The 27760-nt window shown below is 38.0% G+C and overlaps 1 protein-coding gene across 2 annotated transcripts in view; it reads left to right on the top strand.

The window, feature by feature from the left end:
* Positions 1 to 1905: 1905 nt before the first annotated feature.
* Positions 1906 to 27760, top strand: part of SNCA (synuclein alpha) — a 104294-nt gene continuing 78439 nt past the window's right edge. The window contains exons 1-4 of one of the 2 annotated variants that reach the window (XM_089663769.1): positions 1906 to 2199; positions 3035 to 3180; positions 11667 to 11708; positions 12611 to 12756. In XM_089663769.1, coding sequence (XP_089519895.1) covers positions 3060 to 3180; positions 11667 to 11708; positions 12611 to 12756 — 309 coding nt within the window. In that variant the 5' untranslated portion in view covers positions 1906 to 2199; positions 3035 to 3059. The remainder of the gene's footprint in view (positions 2200 to 3034; positions 3181 to 11666; positions 11709 to 12610; positions 12757 to 27760) is intronic. The other variant, XM_089663774.1, reaches the window with a different exon arrangement.

Genomic DNA, 27760 nt, shown 5'->3' with positions numbered 1-27760 from the left:
TATTTATTATTTGACCCCCTCCACCCCCCCTTTTTTTTTTTATCCCCTTACTCCTATGATGGTACTCTTCACACTTCCTTTCACCTGATGCGCCTTTCTCTCTTCTTTTCCTTTTCTTCTTTCCTTCACACCTTTTTCCTCTACAAATAACTATATCTTTTATGAGGGACAGGGTGCCCTTTCACATATAGGTATGATTGTCTTTCACAATAAGAACCCTACATTTCCCGGCTACGGACACAGAAGAACTGCACGTCTTCAAATGATATATTGTACTACGCTTCATGGTCCCATTATTTGAATAATCCCTACGCATTAGAGCAGCATCCACTATAATTCTCTAGACTACCTATTATAATCAGTACTCTTTTTTGGTTTAGTTTACTCAACTACTATAATGTGATCTTTTGTATCAGGGTAATTCACACTTCAAATAAACAACTTATGACCCGTCTGCGCTACGGGAGATTAAGACAGATGTTTATGCGCGGACTGTGCTCCGTATCCGTATATGACTTGTTATGCCTTTCTTATTTCAAAATAAAACTTTTTTTGGAAAAAAGTATGCACATGTAGACAGGAAATAGCTGAAAAGAGGCTAGTGGACATCTGCAGAACTGAAAAAAAATGAGAAAAAGTGCAAAAAATGATTAAAGTTTTTTTTTTCTTTTCAAAAGAAGGCAATTTTTCATGATTTGCAGTGCTTTAGCAAATTGAGTTTCCTATCCAGCAATTAAATTGTTATCCAATTAGAGTTTACTATCTTGTAAAATGTAATTCCAGCTTTGTTGAGAAAAATAAAAGCCTAAAATACATTTTAAGGAAAAAAAAAAAAAATAGTTTAAATGCAAGGTTGAGGTTTTATAGGTTTATCGTTGGGTTAAGGGACCAGTTGATTGCTTAGGTTAAGGCCAAACATTGGGTTTAAGTGTTTAGCCAGGGATTTCATTTAGGTTTAGGGATTAGCTTAGTTTAAGGTTTAGATTTGGAGATTAATGCTGAACCACAAAATATATGTATCCACTTTGTGTGCACCAAGTGCCTTTGCAATGCAGGAGTTTTCGCGCTGGATTACAACACACCTGAAAGTAATACACAAATGGGCACCAAGATTCCAGATACATATTCCCGTTTTGACCCAATATGCACTAATTTTTTGATAGATTTTTTTCTTGGATGAAAGTTGGTTCAAAATATTAATAAATAGACCCTTGTATCTTATTGATGACCACAATTGTAATACTTTGTTATTTTTTTTTTTTTAAGATTACTGGTCCTTTGTTGGTACTAAAAGTAAGAGACAGTAGTCTATCATTTCCAAATTCAAAAATTAAAATGTTACATTTTAAAGGATTTAATTGTAGACCATTGGACATTGCTTGAATGAAAAAAAAAATATTGCTATTTTAAAGCAGCATGTTTACACATTTGTGTTCCTGTTCTGTTCGTAATATTGTCAGTCATAAATAAAACTGAATGTACCTGATGCCTAGCTGTTAACACTTAAGTGACTGTGGTTATGTGGTTAGAAATATTTATTTTGCAATCACAGATATTTAGCAATGAATAATTTAGCACAGCGTGTCTACCCAGCTGCCTATTTGAGTAAGCTGTTTATTTGCATTTTCTGTGGTTGATATATTCACTGCTTTTTTAGCTCCCATTTCTGGACAGATGTGCTTGCTGCTTTTCAGCATCTGTATGGCTAATTAGCGAGATCCAAGCAATCATTTTCTGATGTGACATGAAGTCCTTAATCTAAAGGAATCCTGCTGATAATGGCTCGTATTGTTTGCTAGGGGAGCAGCGAGCTTACAAGTGGTCCAGCTTGGGGAGGTTGCCTGCAATTTTTCAGTTTTCACACTGACAAATCAGGCATGTAGAAAGGAAGAGGAGGAGGGAGAAGGAGAGGGTGTTGGGGATGAAGAGAGGACTAGTCAAACGAAGGAGCTACTCCTTTACAGTAAAAGTGATCTCTGTACCATTTTCCTCTCTGTCATTTTCTCTTTTAATTTTATATACCATAGCATTTTAAAATTTATACCAGCTGCCTCCTACTAATTTAATTAGTCTACATTCAATCAGGTCTTATGGTTGTGCAAGATTAATTTAAGTGACATGAACTGATTTTCTTGTATTTCACTGGCTACGGATAAGCAGGTGTCATCCCTACTGGAAACTCTTCAACCAAAGGCTCGTGTAAGTATAATTGCATGATAAATATTTTCCTGGGGTGATTAAGGATATAAATGAGGATTATTTTTATATAGTCATTGTTGCTCATTGTTATGATTAAATAATTACTGTCTCACCTTAAATCCTAAAACATATCACCTGCATCTTCTGTTCTTCTGTGCTATTCACAATGGGAGATGATCTATCTATCTATCTATCTATCTATCTATCTATCTATCTATCTATCTATCTATCTATCTATCTATCTAGCTATCTATCGATCTCTCTCTCTCTCTCTCTCTCTCTCTCTCTCTCTCTCTCTCTCCCCCCACTCTCTCTCTCTCTCTCTCTCTCTCTCTCTCTCTCTCTCTCTCTCTCTCTCTCTCTCTCTCTCTCTCTCTCTCTCTCTCTCTCTCTCCCCATCTCTCTCTCTCTGTAGATACGTATGTATATACACGTGTGTGTACATATGTATGATAGAACTTTTAATTATATCTGTTTTGTGTTATTGAGCCTTGTTGCTCATAAAAAAGATCAATATATTAATACAAAATGAGGCATAGCTGTACCGTTATATAGCTTAGCTGTAAAAAGATAAAGATGGTGTAAATTCACTTTAATTATATTTGTAAGATTTAATGACTGCTACTGTGCTACAGTTGGTGGAGTATAAAAGGGCAGTAAGTGTCAGAAGTGCTTGTTATAGGGCTTTAGGTGTGAGTGTAAAATATCAGGAAATTATTAGACTGCAATTGTTCTTATGGATGGATTCAGGTTTTACTATACTGTAGATAACGCTCTTTGTTTGTGCTGCTAAAGACAGAATTACTGATGATTTCATGAATGACATATTTTATAGCACTTCTGAAACACTGTTGTTAGCCATGGATGTCTTCATGAAAGGTCTCTCTAAAGCTAAAGAAGGAGTTGTGGCAGCTGCAGAAAAAACCAAGCAGGGTGTGGCGGAAGCAGCAGGAAAGACAAAAGAGGGCGTCCTTTACGTGGGTAGGTACAAACTAATAAATAAACTGTCAGCTGTTACAATGAGCACAGATTTTGATTTCCCTCAAGAATTGTGAGATCTACGAATTTGCATTTGTATTCTTTTTACATAGTATGAAAGAAGTTTGGATTTTTGACAAATGTATGTAATCAAATGTGGATATTTTTCCACATTTCAGAAAGATAACTTGGATTTTAATTACTGATATCATCGGGCAAATGGATGCTAGCCTGCACAGAGATACAGAAGCTCATAATAAACCTGTTGGGATCAAGCTTGAGACAATACAATATTTTGCCATGCACTTGCAGTAAGTCCATAGTTTCCATACTTACCATTCTGCCCAAAAATATATAAATATACTCTGCGTGTGTGAATACACAGATATATATATATATATATATATATATATATATATATATATATATATATATATATATATATATAAAACACCATTTCAAAAAGTGTGATCTAGCTGCAACAATATGAAAAAAAAAAATATATATATATATATATATATATATACCGCTAAAAACAATTAAAGAAACACTTTTTAATCAGAGTATAGCATCAACTCAATTAAACTCCTGGGATATTGATCTGGTCAGTTAAGTACCACAGAGGGTTGTTAATCAGTTTCAGCTGCTTTGGTGTTAATGAAATTATCAACAGGTGCACTAGATGAGCAACAATGAGATGATCCCCAAAACAGGAATGGTTTTACAGGTGGAGGCCACTGACATTTTTTTCCCTACTCATCATTACTGACTGGTTTTCACTAGTTTTGCATTTGGCTAGGGTCAGTGTCACTACTGGTAGCATGAGGTGGTACCTGGAACCTACAGAGGTTGCACAGGCAGTCCAACTCCTCCAGGATAGCACATCAATTTTTTTGAGCAGTGTATATATACACTGTATGTGTGTGTGTATATATATATATATATAATATAAAATTACAAGTGACATATCCCTGTCACTGAATATTAGCACACCTGTCAATTTTTCAAGCTGTGTATTTTGGGAGATTGTGCACTTTGAAAATTTCCAGAAAGGTAGCATGACCTGTAGCATACCGCACAGGAAATGTTAGAGGCTTACAAAAGGTTGACATCCTACACCGAAAGATTTTTTTTAACTTAGAGGATGATATAATTTTCCTTCAAGATGGATTCCAGACAGACATTTTAGACTATAAAGAATTCATATGACTTATGCACTATCCTTGGTCTGTATAATACTTTATCAGGGCTATCAAGTGAACATGCGATGATTAGATCAGAACCTCCTATCCATGATGCTCATAGGTTAATGAGCACATGCTTTAATACTGGTACTTGGCATGGTCTGGGATTAAATGGGTCAATGATATTGATTTGTATCATTATTAGTACTGCCTAGGTTGCACATCTTCAGTACTGTCTATATGCTACCCAGTTTTTGCTAGTGGTGTGGCAGATTCAAGAATCATAAGGGAAAGGCTGTAGAGGATCTATTGCTACCAGTTATTGGTTGTTCAGATCGCGATAGGAATATGGACAATTCTTTTACAGTATATTCACTACTAAATATTGCAGTGACTAGATATTTGTAGAACTTGGTAATGACAGGCAATCCTTGCAGTTGCCTTCCAAATGCACATAACTTAACATTTACTGGAATGGCTGAAATAAAACTATACATTTAATGAACTAGAGTTAATATTATAAAACATTAACTGTGAACTGAGCACACTCTTCCCTTTGACTTTAACAACTTCATTGCATTATTCAGCCAATAGTAATGATTATGCAATACAGAAATGGTACTGCCCCACAGGGGCTGCTTTAGCTCTGTACACAAATAATGTCTTAGTGCCATAGACTTAAAAGGCAAATATGTAGTGTCAGGGTAGTGGCTGCGTGTACTGTTACTTGTATGTGAAATTTGCTGTATAAAGTGGGAGAATACGGGCTTTTTTATCAAATGATATAAAAAAACAGTTTTATAAACATTACAAGAATGGCAAATTCTTATTGTGTTGGAACTGTGAATGGGAGGGGTTTCTCTTTAAACAAAATAATCATCTCTTTACAAACGTTTAGAGTACATAGCACTCTAGTGCAATCCTGATCTGCTCTCTTTGCTTAACCACTTCAAGTCCGGATACTTTCACCCCCTACCTGTCCAGGCCGATTTTCAGCTTTTAGTGCTATCACACTTTGAATGACAATTGCGCGGTCATGCAACACTGTACCCATATGAATTTTTTAGCATTTTTTTGAGACAGATAAAACTTTATTTTGGTGGTGTTTATTCACCACTGGGATTTTTATTTTATTTCTATATAAATGAAAAAGTCCAAAGATTTTGAAAAACGTGTTTTTCTTATAACATTTTGCAAATAAATAATCTTTCTTCATAAATCTTGGCCAAATTGTATTCATCTATCTTTTTAGTAAAAAAAATAATAACCCAACTTAGGTTATAACCAAAATTATAATTTTTCAAATTTTTGTTTTACATTTTTTTTTTTTTTTTATATATTTTTTTAGCATACTGTCACCCTAGCACTACTTGTGGGGGGTGATGAAGATTATTTTTTCTTTTTTTACACTGATTGCTTTTACACCCATAGAGGCTGTAAAAGCAATATTTTCTCCTTCTCTCTGGCTGCATTCCTGCAGCAATTGAGAAATACTGTGCGAGCCGTGATTGGTCACAGCTTGTCACATAGTACAAGGCTGTTGTGAATAGCCTTGTACCATGTAACCTCTGTGATCATTTACAGATTTCATAAGTAGTAAATAATGATGTCAGGAAGTGCCATCTTGTTTACTGCTATTCATGTGATCACTGATTGGCCAATCAGTGATCACATGAATTGGGCCCTCACGCAGAGGTCCCTTACAGAGATCTGTGTCGGCAATGGATGCGGGGGGCATTTAGAAACTTCCACCCACATCGGCAGCGCTCCTGTCTGGCTGTTTATCGACATGGGCCGAATGGGAAGAGGTTAAGAGGGGTGTAAATTGCTATCTGTGTGTATGCACGTGAGGCTGAATTTAGGAAAGCTGGCCTCATGCTACTTCTATGGCATTGGGACATCACTCTGGAGGAGCAGGATGATGTTGACTTTCTAAAACAGGGGTGTCAAACTGGCGGCCCTCTAGCTGTTGCGAAACTATAAGTCCCATCATGCCTCTGCCTTTGAGAGTTATGCTTGTAACTGTCAATCCTTCAATGCCTCATTGGACTTGTAGTTTGGCAACAACCGGAGGGCTGACAGTTTGACACCCGTGTTCTAAAGGGTAGTCTTATCTGAACATAATCTCCTCTGCTGGCCAGCAAAATGCAGTGAGTAATCAACTGTGCTGGAGTAAAGTGAATTTGGGGCTGTATACTTTTAAAGTTTCTTTTAAAAAATGCATTGTTCTGTTTAATTGCAGGACAGAAACTCAAGGCAATACATTTTTCCCACACTATTAATGCCCCCAATGGTACAGCATGGTCAAAATGCTGTATGCAATATTCTCATCAGTGATTAACAACAAACCATGAACATAAAATTGTAGCTCAGTACACCCTTTCAAACTCAGCAGGTTGGGGGGCTTAGCAGAAGTTGAAATAGCCTGCAAAGCTGCCAAGAGTAGCAATCTGGAAACTCTGGCATTTTGCCAGAAATGTTGTAATACTGCAACAGGCCACATTTTATTAAAGCAGCATTTTAATACCAAAATGTACAGTGGCCTGAACACATTTTTGTAGGCTATGATTTTGCTTGCAAATAGCTTTAATACTTAAATAAGCTAATACTGATGCCAATACAGTGCAACAAATGCATAAATCCATAGCAGCTAGCATATTTATGACCTGCACACAAACTAATGGTAAACTCTAAGCGGATATAAAAACAAGCATCAAATGAATGCAACTGTGTATTTAATACAAAATGTTAATAAATATTTATAAATTTACATGCCAACACACATTTTGGTGCCTTAAATGTAACACCTGTTCCTGGCTACATTTGAACCACTGATTCCAAACCTGGCACAGTTTTATCCCTATCAGCTTTGGTTTTTGAAATACAGTAAAAATGCCATATACCTCTCTTCATTCTGGTCACTCATCAAAAATCAGGATATATTAATGTAGTGTTTTATTTAATCTCCTTGTAAAATGAAAGAAATACATAAAAAGGTAGCCATAACCTTTATGGTGCTTGAGCTGCAAAAATCAAATGATATGAGTGGCAATATAGACACAGCTCCTATACAATCATTACTGTAATACAGTTAATAACTAAAACGTAAGCATCCAATGTTTACAATTAAATATTACAGTTGGGAGTACGTAAACACTCACACTATGGGGTTGATTTGCTAAATGCAAATAGACTGCACATTTTGCAAGTGCAGTTGCTCCAGAACTTAGTAAATGAAGTAAAGCTCCACTTTGCAAAGAATACCCAATCATGTGCAAGGAAAATAACAAAAACAGAATTTGTGCTTGTACCTGATTGGATAATGGAAGTTAGCAGAGATTCTGCTCATTTACTAAGCTCTAGAGAAACTGCATTTATCTTTAGTAAATCAACCCCTATATCTGCTAACTTGTTCACAAAAACACAAACTAGGTAACAGAAGAACAAGTTGATCAGCCAGATCTTTTCAAAAACTGACTAAAAAAATTATATAAATTCAACCATACCTACGAAATTAGAGCTGATGCAGTCTAGCCCAGTGTTTCTCAAGTTTTTTTCAGTCAAGGCACCCTTTACAATTATGGACAGTCCCAAGGCACCCTTTAAAATGATGGACAGTCATTCTAAAATGGGGTGCCTCAAGACTCTCCATAATTTTAAAAGGGCACCCCATTAAAATGTGAAAAACTATTCTAATAGTTTTATATAACACATCCACATCCATACATGTAGGACACCCAATGTTATAGAGGTGATTTACTCTTCCAAAGCCAATACATTTTTGCACATTGGTACTGACTAGTATTCCATTGTTTCTCTTCTCCCTCACTGAGCTAATGTGACCCCAGCACTGACAGAGAGAGGCAGGAGAGGGTCAAACTAGGATGGTGTGCAGGCAGCTGACATCCTCCTTATCAACTGACGATGTCATTGGATGTCAGGAAGCCGGTGGCTAGAAGGTCGTAATGGTGCACAATGCAAACCTGTGGCTTTGTGTAACTAGAAGGCAGACTTGTTCCACCCGCTGGCTTGTATACAAGTTTTGGGCAATTTTTAGACATTTTACTTAGGCACCCCTGAAGAAACCTCAAGGCACCCTGATTGAGAAAGGCTGGTCTAGCCAATGCCAGCTTTCGAATCATTGCAGATAACTCCAAGAACAGGTCTAAAAAGCAAGGCACAAAGAAAAAAGATTTTTTATTTTGGGTTGTGAGTTAATAAATATTTTTTCTGTTTTTGTTTTTTACATTTACTACTGTGATTACCTAAGTTTGCATTCATATAAGTAAAGAAGGAGGTGCAGTCAATCTGGAATGCTACATGCTGACTGACGGTGCGAGCAGAATGTGCAGTGGGATTACCTCATTAGTTTACATAGGGCACATGCATGATGAAGGAATCCTGCGAGACTCCAAAACGTTTCCTTGCTGTAACTATGTAAACCTTCATTAAAGCCTTTTCGGATCCGCATTGGAGATCCTTGGTATGCTGGTGACATTTCTTTACGTTGACTCTGCTCAGTTCCAGCTGATGGTCGCTGCAGCACCCACCTATGCATACAGCCATTTCTTGCAGGAAAGTGTGCGTTGGGATTGTGCATTAACCTCATTAGTTTGTCACTGGTCCTTCACTAACTGAGAAAGTGTTATCCACTTGGCTGTATGAGGAGGCTGTGTAATTCTCAGGACTGAACAAAAAAATCTGCAATTCCTTTGGCAAGTAAATTAGTTCCCAAATAAGTATTCTCACATTGTCACATCCTCACAGCTGAACTCCAATTATATTTATTGCATGTATACATTGGTCCAGCTTGAGCCAATGTAAGTATGCACATCTCATACCTAAGGCGCTGTTGGGAGAGCTGACATTCACTGTTATAGTCAGTGCTACAGCAGTGATAGCTGAGGTCTGCTGGGTCCTGTACCGGACAGTTTTTTCTCTCCAGAGTAACCATAGGAGTTTTCTCGCTCAACGCTGTCCTCATTCACCGAATGCTTTGTATTTCTTTTTCAATGAGTACAAAGCATTTTCTGATTGGATGGGTTGCAGAGAAGAGGTGGTGATGTCACAATCTCTACGCTGTCCGATTAGAGAATGACTCCTATTCATTAAAAAACATAAGAAGTTCTGTGAATGGTGAAAGTGTTGAGCAAGCAAAATTCTTTAGTCATTGTGCAGAGGGGAAGCCACTTGGCACAGAACCCAGAAGAACCCAGAAAATTGTGGCTATCACTGTAGTCATCATGGCAACTACTACAGCAATTTCCAGGTTCCTCAGTGGCCCCCACAAGTATGAGATGTGCATACTGACATTGATCCAAGCTGGACCAATGTCAATAGGCAGTAATGATAATACCTGAAGTTCAGCTTTAAGGCTTATGTGCTTCATATGCCAAAGGTACTATTTAGTCTAAAGTTGGAGCTGTACTAAATTAAATGTTGATGTGAACTACAGCTTTGGGTCATAGAATATATATAGCTTTTTTACAATCAGATTGTATGCACACATAAAGCTAAATCAAATACCATTTATTTTCAAAAAGTTATGTGATTAGTTTTACATATTTGCAACAGATATTACTTGAGGTGATTGTAGCCGTATTAGTGCATTTGCAACAGAAACAATTGAGTACTGTCCATGATACTTTTTTTATTTGCACTAACATACAATTTAGAGGACAAGCTTTCGGGGAATGTCCCCTTCTTCAGGTCTAAGCAGTACTGAAACAAAGATTTATAGCAGAATGTTGTAAGAGATGTAGGGGATGGGAGAAAAAAAAAAAAGAGATAAGATACAGCAAAAGCAAAGTCTGGGGGGGGAGGGGGAGTGTTGTCTCCCCCCCCCAGACTTTGCTTTTGCTGTATCTTATCTCTGTTTTTTTTTTTCTCCCATCCCCTACATCTCTTCCAACATTCGGCTAAATCTTTGTTTTAGTACTGCTTAGACCTGAAGAAGGGGACATTCCCCGAAAGCTTGTCCTCTAAATTGTATGTTAGTGCAAATAAAAAAAGTATCACGGACAGTACTCAATTGTTCCTGCCAACAGATATTAGAAATTCGTCTCTGTTTTCATTTCTTTATATAATGTAAAATACTGATACCCTTTAGCTATTCTATCAATAGTAAAATATTTCCTAAGCTACACCATTAGAGGCTGTTGGAGTTAATTATATGCATTAAGATGACAAAAATATGTCTTTGCATTGCTAATGAGATTGATGTTCTAAAATCAAGTTTTCTTTTGAAATGTAAGCCTGCCAGAAAATAGGGCTTCAGCAGAGCAAAATTCTAGCACCACAGATGGACAACACTTGTACTTGTTAATCTGAATCCGTATAAAAAGTGAGGATGACAAATGAGTCATAAAATGAGATGTGAAGTGTGATATTGAGAACTAATACAGAATTCCAGACGTCATGCTGAGAAGCAAGAGCACAGTAAAGGATACATTTTCCTAAAGGATACAAGATTTCAGCACATGTGTTCATGTGTCTTTAGGTTATAGTCACCTTTGTCAGGGAACAAAGGATAGGAAACAGACCTAGCATTAATTACAATAGTCTTTTGTATCATTTTATTCATTTAAGGGCCAGTTCCTGCCAGCGGATGCTCTTTAACAATTTAAAGCTGATATCCATGTCGATAAAACAAACATACCCTTATGTAAATATTATATATTTTTAAATCATTGCCTGTGATTTTCTATACAGCTGAAACATATCCATTTTTGTGTTTTAACTCTAATGTGGTGTACTTACCTGCACAGTGGGTGGAAAGGCTTGGCTATTACTAGGATCCGATCAGGATGTGGGGCCTGGGGTCTTGTTGGTGGCAGAAAAGAACAGAGTGACAGAGTGATTACATCATCTGCTTGGTGATGTTCCTTTATTGTCCAGTCCGCTAACTTGGAATGGGTTTTTAACCAAGTTGTTCTACAGTAAAGGAAAATGGTGGCAATGACTTTATATTCTTTGCCCGATGTGCCTGGGGCAAGAGATTAATATAATTACAAATCCTTTGGCATCTAAGGCAGGTCAACAATATATATTTCAGATATTTAATTAGCTAAATATCCAGATTTGCAATTAAAAGGACTTAATGTGGAAAAATTAAGAGTGCATAAGTCGCATTTAAGTTATAGTTGTCCCAATTCATGAAGCATTCCTTTAGTGAAATCTGAGTGGTATTGTAATGTCTCATGCCAATATTTGTATACTGGGTCATCAACTTTATTTGACATTATAACAGCTAAATCAGAATATTTGTTATTCTTCACTGACATGTGTTGCTTTTGTTTCCCTCAGGTTCCAAGACAAAAGAAGGTGTTGTACATGGAGTTACAACAGGTACAGAAAAAAACTTCTGTTTCTATGTTCCTCTTGACGATAACATGCATGACAATAACAAAATGGTGGCAATGATTTAACTAATAAACCAAAGCAGTTTTTATTGCTTTATTTAAATAATAATATCACCCTAGAATACATATTGTGCCCCATTATATAATCCACAATGAAGACATTTTGATTTGGTCATTTTATGGACAAAAAGAATTGCTTGTAATGTCATGTGCCAATGTAAATATCCTTATTAGTGGACTTTCCTTGATTAAAAGCGAGATGCATATTATATTGCACTTTGCATCTTACCCCCAGACAGGCATGACTTTTGTCAACAGTATGGCATAAGACTTGTAATTTACTAATATACTATAGTGAAAATAATTATAGAGTTGCTATCCATGACAGCTTGAGCTATTTTCCAGGATAGCTGACATCATCTTGTAATTATTTCCTGGGATTTTGAGTCAAAAAGTATTGCACTCCATGGTACATTCTGCAGCTAACATTAAACCACCTTTTATCAATAGAAAATAGACAAAGAGCAACTGTATAGATTATGCTAGTCTCATAACCTCTTCCTCAGAAACCATATGATTCATGCTGTATCAGTCCTTGCAAACTGTAAAAAATAATATCATTATAACATTTATTACATCGCCAAAGTAAAAATTAATTTTAATAGAATGGAATTTATAAGGTTTAGGTTGTTCATAGGTTAAAGGTGCTTTGCCTTTGCATCGTATATTTGACCCAGAGTAATGATGGCCACATTAATCAAATTGTTATTGGTTGCTGCCCTTTTCACTTTGCCTTACTGATTAAACTTAGTACTGTGGTGATAGTATATTTCATATTCTACATTTCAAGGTCAAAATGCTTGAACTTTAATTTTCTATTATTACCAGTGGCTGAGAAAACCAAAGAACAAGTTTCTCATGTGGGTGGAGCAGTAGTTACAGGAGTGACTGCAGTAGCACAGAAAACAGTAGAGGGTGCTGGAAACATTGCTGCTGCAACAGGACTGGTGAAAAAGGATCAGTTGGGTAAACAGGTATGTACAGTCTAACTGTGGTTCAGCTGTTGCAAGATCTAAGCCTCTAAGCCTTCATTTTCTTGATATTAAATATGCTAAAATATCTTTTTATTGGTTCCCTGGTAAACCCCAATCCAACACCCAAGCTAAACAGCTTATGCATTTATTGTTAGCTTAATTTTATTTATTAAATGTGAACTCCAATTTTGTTGAGCAGAAAACTCGTCTAGGTCAACAATATATTACAAGGATAAATACACAAAAAATCTCCCAGCACACTTATGAGCTAGTTAGCAAAAAACCAAAAAATTACATTGTCTAATAGTTTTCATTAAAGAAGACATAAAGAAGTATACAGTATAAAACAATGGATAAATTGAGAGCAGGCATATTACAAGGCGTTTGTCAAGTAATTTAGTAATTAATTTAGGCCATGAAAGAGTTTACTGAAAGTAATATATTTATGGAAAAACCTTTGCAAATGGGAGAATACTATTAGAAGTTGTTAGTGTAACATGGATTGTTTTAACAGATGAAAGTTATACACAACCTAAAATTGACAACTAAAGAAGAAAAAAATGTGGGGAACATAAAGGTATTTTACGTTTTGAGAAATGTCTTTTAGTGTCATTGCAATAATAATCTTCAATAAAATTTGATTAACAGCCCCCCGTTCACATATGGGTGATTTGGAATCATGGGCAGAATCATCACTATTCTGCCCACGTTTCCAAAGCACTACAAAACTCGCAACACATGTTTGGGTGCCATTCATCTTGAATGGCACCCCAAAATACAGTGTGATTGCCAAGCGACAAAATGTAGGAGAATCGCGGCAAAAGGCAAGTGCACAAAATTTGGTCTTTGACCTACTTTGGAGTGACAATCGCATATAGGGGGATTGCCTATGTGCGGCATGTGTTTCCACGTGAGATTTACTCCAATAAAATCACCAGCTGGAACACAAGGTCCTGTTATGCATAATGTGAACTAGGCTTATACATTTTGATAAACAGGGAGATTTCACAATTTGTAATAATGTGCTATTGAGGTTCTAAAAAACATGCAGATTGTTTTAATCTCTTAGTGTCATTGCTGGGGTCCTAGCAGATATGAGGTACCCCAGTGCATAATAGTATTTCATGATGTGTAGATGGAAAATTCTGGATTATGACAAAAAATATAGAAGGCCCAATATTGTAAACCTAGGAAAAAGAACCATATATATATATATATATATATATATATGAGACAAACAGACAAATGTTTGTGGACACCTTTCTTCACACTCATCTATAAAAGTACATGGACACCCCTCCAAATTATTGAGTTTAGGTGTTTCAATGAAGGGTACTGTTAATGCTAAAGAATACATATACATTTTAGACAACTGTGCACCTCCAACCTTGTGTCAACAGTTTTGAAAATGCCCTTTTCTATGTCCAGCATTACCTTGTTCTGTCCCAATGGATTGGATTAAAGTGAAAAAATTAGAGTCCTGCAGAAAGTCCTGACCTCAACCCAAATGAACACCTCTGGGAGGATTTGGAACATGATTTGAGGGCCAAGTCGTCTTTTCTAACATCATTACCTGACTTCACAAATGCTGTTTTTGCTGAGCTGACACACATTCCCACAGATACACTGCAAAATATTGTGGAAAGCCTTATTGTTAGAGTGGAGGCTGTTACAGAAACCAAAAGAGGGGGATCCATATTAATGTCTGAGGCTTTGGATTAGAATGGCCAACATATGGAGCTTCTTGGAGTCATGAACTGTAGTGTTGCACTGGAATTTAGGACCAGCCTATCTACCCTACACTTTAGTCCATCCCTAGTGGTTTCTAAAATAACAAGAGCAGTATATAAACTCTATTGCAATAAACAGTTTCACTTACTAATATATATTGAGGAGATCACTACATACGTACAGTAGCACAGACTATCAAGTATTGTGCAAGTGGAATAATAACAAAGACAGGGCAGAGATACTCTGTCTGTCACAAGGATGTAATATACACTCAGCAGCTGCAGTTAAACTAATATACTGTAGGAATACTTGCATAACAGTCTCTTCTAGTCTGGGTGAAGATACAATAGCAACTCCATTGATAGTACATGTGGCACAGGTCTCTCTGTCTACTTCCTGGAAACTGCACTTTATAAAGATATTGAAGTCCTCCAATCTGGGGTTTCTGACCCAGCCAGCAGGGAAGGGGTTTACATAAATATTAATGACAGTAAGAAGCACAGCCACTTTTAATTACAGGCAGTAGAGGGCAGCAAATCCCTACAATACACTGGATGTTTCTTTAAAAATGCAGATTTCTGAGATCCCCTTAAAGTTAGAAACTGAAAATTATGTAAACACATGAAAATGTAGAAGAGTTTAGAGCTCAGTCAAATTTAACATGAAAGGGTAAGCACACTATTGTCAAAAACATCACTTTCTAAAACTGAGAATCTCAAACGCTTTCACTTTTTGTTCATGTGATTTGCTCAGAGCTTTTTTCAGCAGTTTTTCTCTCAACACTACAACACTATGACTGATTGTGTGACTACAGTATAACTGGCATACCGTCCCACTTGACTGGCATATCCTCCCAACTGAGGATTTGTGAGTATAAAGCATATAATTTGAAAACATTCTCACCATATATTCATTTCTGCCAGTGGTTCAATCATCAGTACAAATGGAATAGAGGACATCCTTATTTAGTTCCACAATAAGTACATGAATGCAAACAGCTTAGAGCATAGTAAGTAAGGGTTTAAAATACATAGTGATGTTGAAATGAAGAATTTGCAGGACCTTTACCACTGCAGTAAAGCGACAAGGCCTGAAAAGTATCAGTGAAATCCCAAGGCTAGCTGTATACATCAAGACAGGATGAAAATGGTATTATAGTCTCTATTGTTTTAGTACCAACATGTCAATTTTCATTAGCTTAGCACAGTAAAAAAAAAAAAGATTTTTTTCTAAACACTTCATGAAAAGTCACTTTTTTGCCATTATTTCCCTGTATCGTTTGACTTCCTGTGCCTAATTTTCCTGTAGGGGAGTACGCACTAATAATGTATATACCATTCACCAAATTCAATTCATTGAGAATTCATGCCCAGTGTCAGCGCATATGCATACCCTGTCATTCAGAAAATGTTGCTGATCTGAGTTCTTTGCTTGCACTGACATAAAGTACTTTGTTAAATACAAATAAAAATTGAAAAAAAATATGTAGATGTGACAGAGCTGCATAGGGACTGCTGTCAAACACTTCCCTGGGAGTAGAAGCAGGACCCTGTAAGGAAACCGAGCCACCTTGACATTGGAAAGTGGGGCTAGTGATGTCAGGGCAGGATAAAACTGGAGGAAAGGCAATGTTTAACATAAGGGAAAAAAAGATATACTGAGTGAGTAGCTCAAATTGTGTAAAAAAAAATTGAGGGTTTAATATCACTTAAGTGAAACTTCAGTCTAGGTAATGATTTCATTGCTAGAAGTCACACTCATAAGGAAACCTATGGAGTCAAATGTCTGTCATATATAAATATTGTTATTTATGAGTTAATTAATGGGACTGATGCATAAGGAGAACTTATTGTGAATGATCCAATTACTGTAGATGAGTTGAGGTGCCCCTGTGAAATCCATGTGACATGGGTACTCTCTTGATCCTTGGAAAGTGAAATGCTCTCATTAAGGATGTTGCTCCATATGCAGTAGAATGTTTGTAGGTCTCTGGTTTAGGCTTTTGTGGAAGAAAAGAATGCACTGGGACCTTGCAGGTTTCAAAACTTGCAAACCCTCTTTTAGGCACATGTAGATGCAATTGTTTTTTTCAAAGAATAAATTGAAAATAAATTCCAATCTACTGGATCGGAGATCTAGAGTGAAGTTCCCTGACCAGATATAGTTCTCTTCAAGATTAGCATAGGTGTCCATTTTTTATAAGTGAAAAACTATTTCCTCACTGCTAAAACTTGGTATTGTTTTAATAAAATATTCTGGTCAATCTGAAAAAGAATTGCTGAGACTAAACTGAAAGCAAAACACTGAAACAGTTTTAGTTTCCAGGTTCTCTATTCTTCGACAATTTTCTGTCAACCTCCAAAGTTTCCACAACTTCATCTACTTTTCTCCAGGTCCCTGATATGCTTCCTGAGTTCTTGTATCTGTTTGTAGACATCCACCAGGACTGAGGATAGTTTCACCTTCATTTTTCGGTGGATTATAAAAGGTCTACATAGGACATCTGAAAACCTGTAGGCCGCACTAGAGGAGGTCAGGGCTTGTAGTATAGGTAATGAGGTTGACAGAGGTGAGCACTATCTACTGTAAATGCAATGTCTGTGTCTATAAGAACAGAGTAAATTCAAATGATAACCTGATGCTCTAGAGTTCAATGAATTTCAAGTATCTATCATACACTTGGGCTGTGTACTCTTTTAGTCACAATAGATGGTTAACCTCAGCTTCACATTGCCTTAAGGCACCATTGACCTCCAGTATCTGGAAATCAACACTCTATCTGCTAGGAGAAGAAATAAAAGGATCCCCTATGATGTGTAGGTAGCAAGCCTGGCAAAATAGAAAGCAAGGCAATTTCAGGAGAAGAGTAGAAGGGGGTACCAATTAGGTGTGAGTAAATTTGAAAAATTGTATCCCAATAAGAGGTTAGGACAGGGCCATCAAATTTCTAACATTTAATATAAATTCACCCTGAAAACAAATAAACTAAAGCCAATGTGAATAACAATACTCAGTGCTGCTACTTAATAATCAAGCTAGTGTATATATCGAAAAAGGTGAAAAATAATCAGCGTTAAACACCCAGTAATATTCCACAGTAGTGCAAATGAAACAATAAAAAAGAAAATTGTTATTAGGTCCTACTTCCTTCAGAATATCACTCACCTGACCCAATTGCCACTCACTCTCATGACTAGCAATAGCACATGTAATGATAAGATTCCACCTCAGGAATATAGACACAACCTCCAACTCCTTTCTCCAACTCTCAAGCCATTAAAAACAGGTAGGAAAAAAGAGAAACACCCCCATTAGTGTAATGTCTCATTATTTATCCATTTATTAAAAAAACACACGTTTAAAACCATAATAACAGCGCAGCACATAACAATGTTGTCAAGCTCAGTCTATATCGGTCTCACCACCTCTAGACTAGTCATATGTAGCAGCTATCCCTACTACTCTGAAGATGGTGAAACCGCTATAGACTGAGCCTGATGCCATTTAAATGTAAGTGATTTTCGCAAAAGGATTTAATTTGAGATACTACCTGGCTGCGTTTCTCTTTTTTGCAACATGTTTTTAATGTCTTGAGAGTTGGAGAAAGGAGTTGCAGGTTGTATCCAAATAACTGAGGTGAAATCTTATCATCATTACCAGTCATGAAAGTGAGTGGTAATTGGGTCCAGTGAGTGATATTCTGAAGAAAGTAGGCCCTACACAATCACTTTGGTATTGGATCTTTATTGAGAAGAGACAAAAGACTTTTCTGGCACTTTATGGACGGTTGAAGGACTTATTTGTATTTGTTTTTGATGTAACAATTCTGTTTTTTATTGTTTCATTTGCTCTACTATGGAATAATTCTTGAGTGTTTAACACTGATGATTTTTTACCTTTTTAGAAATATGTACTGCTCAAAAAAATGTAAGGAACACATCAGATCTCACTGGGGAAAAATATCATCCTGGATATCTATATTGATATGGACTGGGTAATGTGTTAGGAACGTAAGGATGCTCCATCGTTTGGTTGAAATGAAAATTATCAACCTACAGATGACTGAATTCAAAGGCACCCCAAAAATCAAAGTGAAAAAATGATGCAGCAGGCTAGTCCTTTTTGCTGAAATTTCATTGCAGCAACTCCAAATGGTATTCAGTAGATTGTATGGCCCCCATGTGCTTGTATGCATGCCTGACAACATTGGGGTATGCTCCTAATGATATGATAGATTGTGTCCTGGGGTATTTCCTCCCAGATCTGGACCAGGGCATCACTGAGCTCCTGGACAATCTGAGGTGCAACCTGGTGGTGTCAGATGGACCAAAACATGATATTCCAGAGGTGTTCTATGGCCATTCAATGGTATCAATTCCTTTATCCTCCAGGAACCGCCTGCAAACTCTCGCCACATGAGGCCGGGCATTGTCGTGCATCAGGAGGGATCCAGGAACCACAGCATCAGTGTAGGGTCTGACAATGGGTCTAAGGATTTCATCCTGATACCTAATGGAAGTCAGGGTGCTATTGTCTAGTCTGTAGAGGTCTGTGCGTCCCTCCATGGATATGTCTCCCCAGGCCATCACTGACCCACTACCAAATTGGTCATGATGAACAATGTTACAGGGAGCATAACATTCTCCACGGCTTCTCCAGACCCTTTCACGTCTGTCACATGTGCTTAGAGGGAACTTGCTCTCATCTGTGAAAAGCACAGGGCACCAGTGGCAGACCTGCCAAATCCGGTGTTCAATGGCAAATGCCAATTGAGCTCTATGGTGCCGGGCCATGAGCACAGGGCCCACTAAAGGACGTTGGGCCCTCAGGCCACCCTCATGAAGTCTGTTTCTGAATGTTTGGTTAGAGACATTCACACCAGTAGCCTGCTGGAGGTAATTTTATAGGGCTCTGGCAGTTCTCATCCTGTTCCTCCTTGCACAAAGGAGCATATACCGTCCTGCTGATGGGCTAAGGACCTTCTACGGCCCTGTCCTAGAGTAACTGCCTGTCTCCTGGAATCTCCTCCATGCTCTTGAGACTGTGCTGAAAGACACAGCAAACCTTCTGGCAATGGCATGTATTGATGTGCCATCCTGGAGGAGTTGGACTGCCTGTGCAACCTCTGTAGGTTCCAGGTATCGCCTAATGCTACCAGTAGTGACACTGACCCTAGTCAAATGCAAAACTAGTGAAAAACAGTCAGAAAAGATGTGTAGGGAAAAAATGTCTTTGGCCTCCACCTGTAAAACCATTTCTGTTTTGAGGGTTGTCTCATTGTTGCCCATTTAGTGCACCTGTTGTTAATTTAAATAACACCAAAGCAGCTGAAACTGATTAACAACCCCCTCTGTTACTTAACTAACCAGATCAATATCCCAGGAGTTTAATTGACTTGGTGCTAAACTCTGATTAAAAAGTCTTCCTTTCATTTTTTTTCGAGCAGTGTATATTGTAGGCAAATGGATTGAAACTGAGTGAGATTTCTGTGACTTGGGCCCATTGTGTTTAAGAGTTTAATTGAAACTGGCATTTGAGATAATGGAGCTGGAAATCCACCTGGGGCTGTTGGCTGGTGAAGGGGTTGACCAGGGGTTCAACACTGGATGGGTAAAGGACATGAAGGGCAAGAATTCATGAGACCTGGTGGACGTAAGGATACCCATGATGGGGGGTCAGAGGTCCCACATATGATGATAAGTTAAAGTATAACTTCACCTTTCTAAACATGTTACATTCGTATTTAGGGTGTAAACATTCATCAACCTCCCCCCAAATCCCTGATATGTTTAGGATCACATTAGGAATTTATAAATAATGTATATATTAAAAATTTGATGAATTCTGACCTATTGATAACATTTTACAATAAAAGAAAAATATTCCACACACACCATTTTCTTGTATCAAAGAGAGCCCATGATCAGCATCATGGCTCCCATTCAAGGTTTATATCCTGACAATGAAGACTGGGAAATTAGGATATGAGGGGGGATACTACTTGTTGGTAAACAAGATAGAGCAGGCACCAGAAGTTTGAAGATAGGAAAGTGAGCTGAATGAGGTGAGCGAAAATGTCTCAGCCAATGGAGCCTGTTGATAGCCCATGGAGCCTGCACATAACAGGTCTGTAAGCTGGGACACTGCTTGAATCCCTAGAGATTCTTATCCCTTAACATCCCAAGCAGTGAACACTAATAGTGCTATAATGCTTTGACTGGATTGTGGGCATTGGGGTATGTTATAGCTACATAGTCAATGCATGTTCATTCCCAGGGCTATATGCCATGCTAATCGATAAACTGTAATATACATATACTGTATACACAGAATATATATATATACACACACTATATTGCCAAAAGTATTGGGGCACTCCTCCAAATCATTGGATTCAGGTGTTCCAATCACCTCCATGGCCATAGGTGTATAAAATCAACCTCCTAGGCATGCAGACTGCTTCTACAAACATTTGTGAAAGAATGGGTCGCTCTTAGGAGCTCAGTGAATTCAAGCATGGTACCGTGATAGGTTGCCACATGTGCAGTAAGTCCATCCATGAAAGTTCCTTGCTACTAAATAATCCATGATCAACTGTTTGTGGTATTATAATAAAGTGGAAGCAACTGGGAACAACATCAACTTAGCCATGAAGTGGTAGGCCACGTGAAATGGCACAGCGGGGTCTGCACATGCAGTGCACAGAAGTCGCCAACTGTCTTCAGAGTCAATAGCTAAAGACCTCCAAACTTTGTGTGGCCTTCAGATTAGCACAACAACAGTGCATAGTGAGCTTCATGGAATGGGTTTCCATCCCTGAGCAGTCGCATCGTGACGTGTTCACTGGAGTGACGAATCGTGCTTCTCTGTCTGGCAATCCAATGGACGTGTCTGGGCTTGGTGGTTGTCAGGAGAATGGTACTTGCCTAAATGCATTGTGCCAAGTGTAAAGTTTTGTGGAGGGGGATTATGGTGTGGGGTTGTTTTTCAGGGGTTGGGCTTCACCCTTTAGTTCCAGTGAAAGGAACTCTTAAGGTGTCAACATACCAAGATATTTTGGACAATTTAATGCTCCCAACGTTGTGGGACTAGTTTGGGGATGACCCCTTCCTGTTCCAACATGACTGCACACCAGTGGACAAAGCAAGGTCCATAAAGACATGGATGAGCGAGTTTGGGGTAGAGGAACTTGACTGGCCTGCACAGAGTCCCGACCTCAACGCAATGGAACACCTTTATAATGAATTAGAGCGGAGACTGCGAGCCAGGCCTTGTCGTTCGACATCAGTGCCGGATCTCACAAATGCGCTTCTGGAAGAATGGTCAAACATTCCCATAGACAAACTCCTAAACCTTGTGGACAGCCTTCCCAGAAGAGTTGAAGTTGGTATCACTGCAAAGAGCAGGCCAACTCCATATTGAACCCTACGGACTAAGACCGGGATGCCATTAAAGTTCATGTGTGTGTAGGCAGGCGTCCTAATAATAATAATAATAATACTATTGACAATATAGTACCTATCTATATGTACAGTTGTGTTCAAAATAATAGCAGTCAGACATCACTAACCTGATCAATCACTGTTTTTGGTAGAAATGATATTTCTACATGGCAAATAATTTACTAGCAGGTGTAGTAGAGTAATAGAAATCCAACAGACCCAACAGTCATGACATGCATGCTGCTGATTCTGTGTAATGGAATCACTAATTGAAAGGGGCATGTTCAAAATAATAGCAGTGTGGAGTTCTATTAGTGAGGTCATTCATTCTTTGAAAAACAGGTGGCAATTATTACCCTTGTTTAACCATTAGCCGCCTGGCCAATGGCCGTTTGGCGGCTTCAAAAGTGTTCCTGCATTCCGGGTACACGCCATTTGGCGTGCTCCCGCACATGCGCAGTTTGCGCTAATGCAATTGTAACATTGTACTACTTTGGTCATAGTAAAATATGAAAAAAAAATCTTAAAAAAAATTTAAAAAAATGTAATAAAAAATTAAATATAATAAAAAAATTTTAAAAAAATATATATATATATTTTTTTTTTCATACTGTCACCAGTCAGTGTCCCTGTTCACCGCCATGCCAGTTATATGATGATGCTGTACTGCACTGGTGACAGTATGTAAAAAAAAAAATAGTGAAAATAATGTTTTAAATTTTTTCATTTTCCGAAAAATTATGACAAAAAAATACAACTTCAAAAAACTCGCCATGCCTCTTATGAAGTACGTCGGACTGTCTACTCTGCAAAAAGGGGTCATTTGGGGATATCTGTACTATTCTGACATTCTTGGACCTCAAGAAATTAGATTGGCTGTCAGTACTTCAGGATTGATCAATATTCAGATCTATACCATAGTTTGTGAACTCTATAACTTTCCTACAAACTAAAAAATACATCCTAATTTGGGTTATTTTCACCAAAGACATGTAGCAGAATACATCTCGGCCTAAATTTATGAAGAACAATTATTTATTTGTAAACTTTTATAACAGAAACAAAGAAAAATGTGTTTTTTTTTTTAAATTTTTGGTCTTTTTTTGTTAATTTAGCAAAAAATAAAAACCCCAGCGGTGATTAAATACCACCAAAAGAAAGCTCTAGTTGTGTGAAGAAAATGATAAAATTTTAGTTTGGGTACAGTGTTGTATGACCGCGCAATTGTCATTCAAAATGTGAGAGCGCTGAAACCTGAAAAATGGCCTGGGCAGGGAGGTGTAAAATTGCACGGTATTGAAACGGTTAAGGAAGGAAGGCAGCAAATGTTGTACATTCTGGTTACAGTGCATTTCTCTCTGAAATTCTAAGGAAAATTAGTCGTTTCAGACATTGTTCAGAAGAACAGGGTACCTTGATTAAAAAGTTGATTGGAGAGGGAAAAACATATAAAGAAGTGCAGAAAATGATAGGCTGCTCAGCTAAAATGATCGCAAATGCTTTAAAATGGCAACCAAAACCTGAAAGACGTGGAAGAAAGCAAAAAACTACCATTCGAATGGATAGAAGAATAGACAAAATGGCAAGGACTCAGCCAACAATCAGCTCCAGGAAGATCAAAGAAGGTCTAAAGTTACCTGTGAGTACTGTTACAATTAGAAGACGCCTATGTGAAGCCAAGCTATCTGCAAGAAGCCCCCGCAAAGTCCCACTGTTGAAAAAAAGACATGTGCTGAAGAGGTTACAATTTGCCAAAGAGCACATTGACTGGTCTAATGAGAAATGGCGCAACATTTTGTGGACTGATGAAAGTAAGATTGTTCTTTTTGGGTCTAGTGGCCGGAGACAGTTTGTCAGACGACCCCCAAACACTGAATTCAAGCCACAGTACACTGTGAAGTCAGTGAAGCATGGTTGCGCAAGCATCATGATATGGGGATGTTTCTCATACTACGGTGTTGGGCCTATTTATCGCATACCAGGGATCATGGATCAGTTTGAATACATCAGAATACTTGAAGAGGTCATGCTGCCTTATGCTGAAGAGGAAATGCCCTTGAAATGGGTATTCCAACAAGACAACGACCCCAAACACACCAGTAAACGTGCAACATCTTGGTTCCAGACCAACAAAATTGATGTTATGGAGTGGCCAGCCCAATCCCCGGATCTTAATCCAATAGAAAACTTGTGGGGTGACATCAAAAATGCAGTTTCTGAGGCAAAACCAAGAAATAGAGAAGAACTGTGGAATGTAGTCCAATCATCCTGGGCTGGAATACCTGTTCACAGGTGCCAGAAGTTGGTTGACTCCATGCAACACAGATGTACAGCAGTTCTCAGAAACAGTGCTTATACAACTAAATATTCATTAAGTGATTGAAAGGAAAGCAAAATCTTCAAACATTTTTCAGTTTATATACTGAATGTTTGAGTTTGTAAAGAATACAAACACTGCTATTTTTTTGAACAGTCTAATATTCACTTTTCTTCAATTTTTTTAGAGGAACAACACAAATTTGATATATTTTTCTTCATGTTTTGATTTGGAATAGAATGTGTAGTGTTCCCAATGCATTTGTGTGTATGGAAATAAAAACTATTAGAAGGATTTTGAGCTTTATTCACTGTTTTCAACACACTGCTATTATTTTGAACACAACTGTATATACTGTATCTCTCACTCTCTCTCTCTCTCTCTCTCTCTCTCTCTCTCTCTCTCTCTCTCTACATATATAAAGAAGTTATATATATAAGCAAGCTCCGAAGCTGTTGTTTGAATTCACATAGAAATAAAGAGACAACTGTGCTGTATAGCAAGCTCCGAATGACATACAATGCAATTTAACATTTTTCCATCATAAATCTTTTCTTATTTGCTGCAGCAGAGTTATCTGTTAAATCCACGACATCACTTTCTGGTGCCTCATTATTAAAGCTTTAATCAGTTTAAAAGTGACATGGGAAGAGCAAGTCTGTGTCTCTGTTTGTTAACAACATGCATCATTACAGTTTAAGGCAGGCAAGTTGTACTTGTAGAAATGCCCACCTAGTTTTCTTAAATCCTAAATTAAAAAAAAGTATTTGAACTTTAAAATGATTAGTATGACATATTAGCAGTGAAATACAACACTAATGGAAGCATTTTCAGTCTGATTGGAACCATTAATTTATAGTTCACATTTTCAGTGATATATTAGAATAATGAGAATTGAAGGGGAGCATTCACACCAGTGCGCTCGGGTAACAGCTACAGTGTACTTTTCCGCAAAATATGGTAATACGCTCTTGTGTTGCTGCATTACAGTGCTAATTTTCTGAATGACACCCCAATGCACCTGAAAATGCATGTGTGCAGCAATGCACCACGGGTTAGTACAGTGTATGGTGTCCTCTGTGTTGCATTTGCTCCAATTTTGTACATATTGCTGTGCATTTCACATACCACAGCCTGCATCAACACACAACAATAAATAAAAGAAATGCAGCACTCTTAAAAAGTGAGTAAATAATATTAAACACAGTCCGGTGAAAACAGTGCTCCTTGTTTCCCAGTGCAAATGATAGAATTTCACACTAACCAGAACGCGCATAGGTAATGCGCATGTGTATATATATATCCTGAAGATCCTCTCTCCACTTAAGTCTGGTCAGGTATATGGCTGGGAAGAATGGAGATCCTACGCCCTCATGTGGTGAGAAGTAATTCGGCAGGTCAGAGAAGTAACGATCTGGATAAGCCTCCAAAGGAACTGGCACAGGAATCCCCAGGGCTACAAGGATGGAAGAAGCTCCTCACAGGAGACATAGGGGAGCACTCATAGTGTAGTAGGTAAAACTTTTATTGAGAACAACACAGGTGCAGAATACAATTGAATAGCCAAGTATGAGCAAACACACTGACCCTTTTGGAAGTCAAAATGGCCACCGGGCCTCCTCGTGGCACCGGCGGCTTAGTGTCAACGGCGTCCTGGGTCCCAACTGACGCGTTTCGTGCGCACGCACTTCTTCAGAGGTGGAACATCATGTGGGACCCAGGACGCCGTTGACACTAAGCCGCCGGTGCCACGAGGAGGCCCGGCGGCCATTTTGACTTCCAAAAGGGTCAGTGTGTTTGCTCATACTTGGCTATTCAATTGTATTCTGCACCTGTGTTGTTCTCAATAAAAGTTTTACCTACTACACTATGAGTGCTCCCCTATGTCTCCTGTGAGGAGCTTCTTCCATCCTTGTAGCCCTGGGGATTCCTGTGCCAGTTCCTTTGGAGGCTTATCCAGATCGTTACTGCTCTGACCTGCCGAATTACTTCTCACCACATGAGGGCGTAGGATCTCCATTCTTCCCAGCCATATACCTGACCAGACTTAAGTGGAGAGAGGATCTTCAGGATATATATATACACATGCGCATTACCTATGCGCGTTCTGGTTAGTGTGAAATTCTATCATTTGCACTGGGAAACAAGGAGCACTGTTTTCACCGGACTGTGTTTAATATTATTTACTCACTTTTTAAGAGCGCTGCATTTCTTTTATTTATGTATTTTGGGACTTTTATGTGTTTTCCTATATGTTCAGCTGCTTTGCATTGTATATGAGCGCTTACTATACACTATTATTATTCTCAACACTCAACAATGTTTGCGTTGTAGCACACAACATTGGGGTATGAATGGTCCTCAGTGGTACTTTACACATTTATCAGTGATGTGGTTTGTCATTTAACAATTACTACCCCCATCCCACATTTGTCAGTTCTCAGGCATGCAAAGTAGCCAGGTTTAATAAAGCTGGATTTGATTTTGTATGGAACAGATGTAATTCAGAGTCCCCCCTTCTCCCTCATTGTAGCTCTCATACTCAATTACTCACCTATGTATTCATTGTTTGTAGAAATAAGTGCATGCACAGTAGGCGCTGGACACAGAAGGGTCTTTTTTCTGAAAGAACTGTGCAGTACTACACTACTGGGTAGTGCCACACAATAAAGAACTTGAGGTTGCAACTGAACGTTTATATATTGGTATGTGGGTTACAATGAAACTGGAGGAAAATTAAAAGACAACCTAACTAAAAGTGAATTTGTCCTTTGAAGTCATTATCCAATTAGCATTGGAAATGAAAGTTGCACTTCAGGGAAAACGTATTTTTAATTCTTATCTATGTTGGCAAGATTTGTGAGTGTTTTCACTGAAACAGAAAGTGAGGAGAAATTTTCTCAATAGATTAAACTTCAAAAATTCCACCAGCATACACCACTAGCAGCAAAACAGGATAAAACATTTATTTGCCGCCACATAATTGTGCTAACTCTGGTTCTAGCATGAAAAAGAGGTGGCAAGGGCTGCCTCAAATGTGAATGAGCCATTCCTGTCCCTCACCAAGCAGAAATGTATGTAGATGGCCATCGTAGAGGGTCCATAACCATTCTGAGAATTTATTAAGAGATATTATTAACTACATTTCAACCTCATTAACTTTCCTCCATTTTGCTGAACTTCAGCAAATATGAAAAACAATATTTAATCCAGTTTTCTTTCATGAATGAAACATTAAAGTGGAACTATAGGCAAAACTTTTTTTCCATTTTGGATAGAGGAAGGGAGGGTTGTAACCCCTGTAAGGTTTTTTTTGCCACCTGTGTACCATTGGGGAGATTTACCTTCATGAATGAAACATTAAAGTGGAACTATAGGCAAAACTTTTTTTCCATTTTGAATAGAGGAAGGGAAGGTTGTAACCCCTGTAAGGTTTTTTTTGCCACCTGTGTCCCATTGGGGAGATTTACCTTCATGAATGAAACATTAAAGTGGAACTATAGGCAAAACTTTT

Source organism: Staurois parvus, unplaced genomic scaffold, assembly GCF_062004578.1.
Source record: "Staurois parvus isolate SC_StPar_1 unplaced genomic scaffold, SC_StPar_1.0 ptg000044l, whole genome shotgun sequence".
In the NCBI taxonomy this organism is placed as follows: domain Eukaryota; kingdom Metazoa; phylum Chordata; class Amphibia; order Anura; family Ranidae; genus Staurois; species Staurois parvus.
Note: the sequence above shows the minus strand (reverse complement) of the source record. Positions and strands in the feature narration are given on the sequence as shown.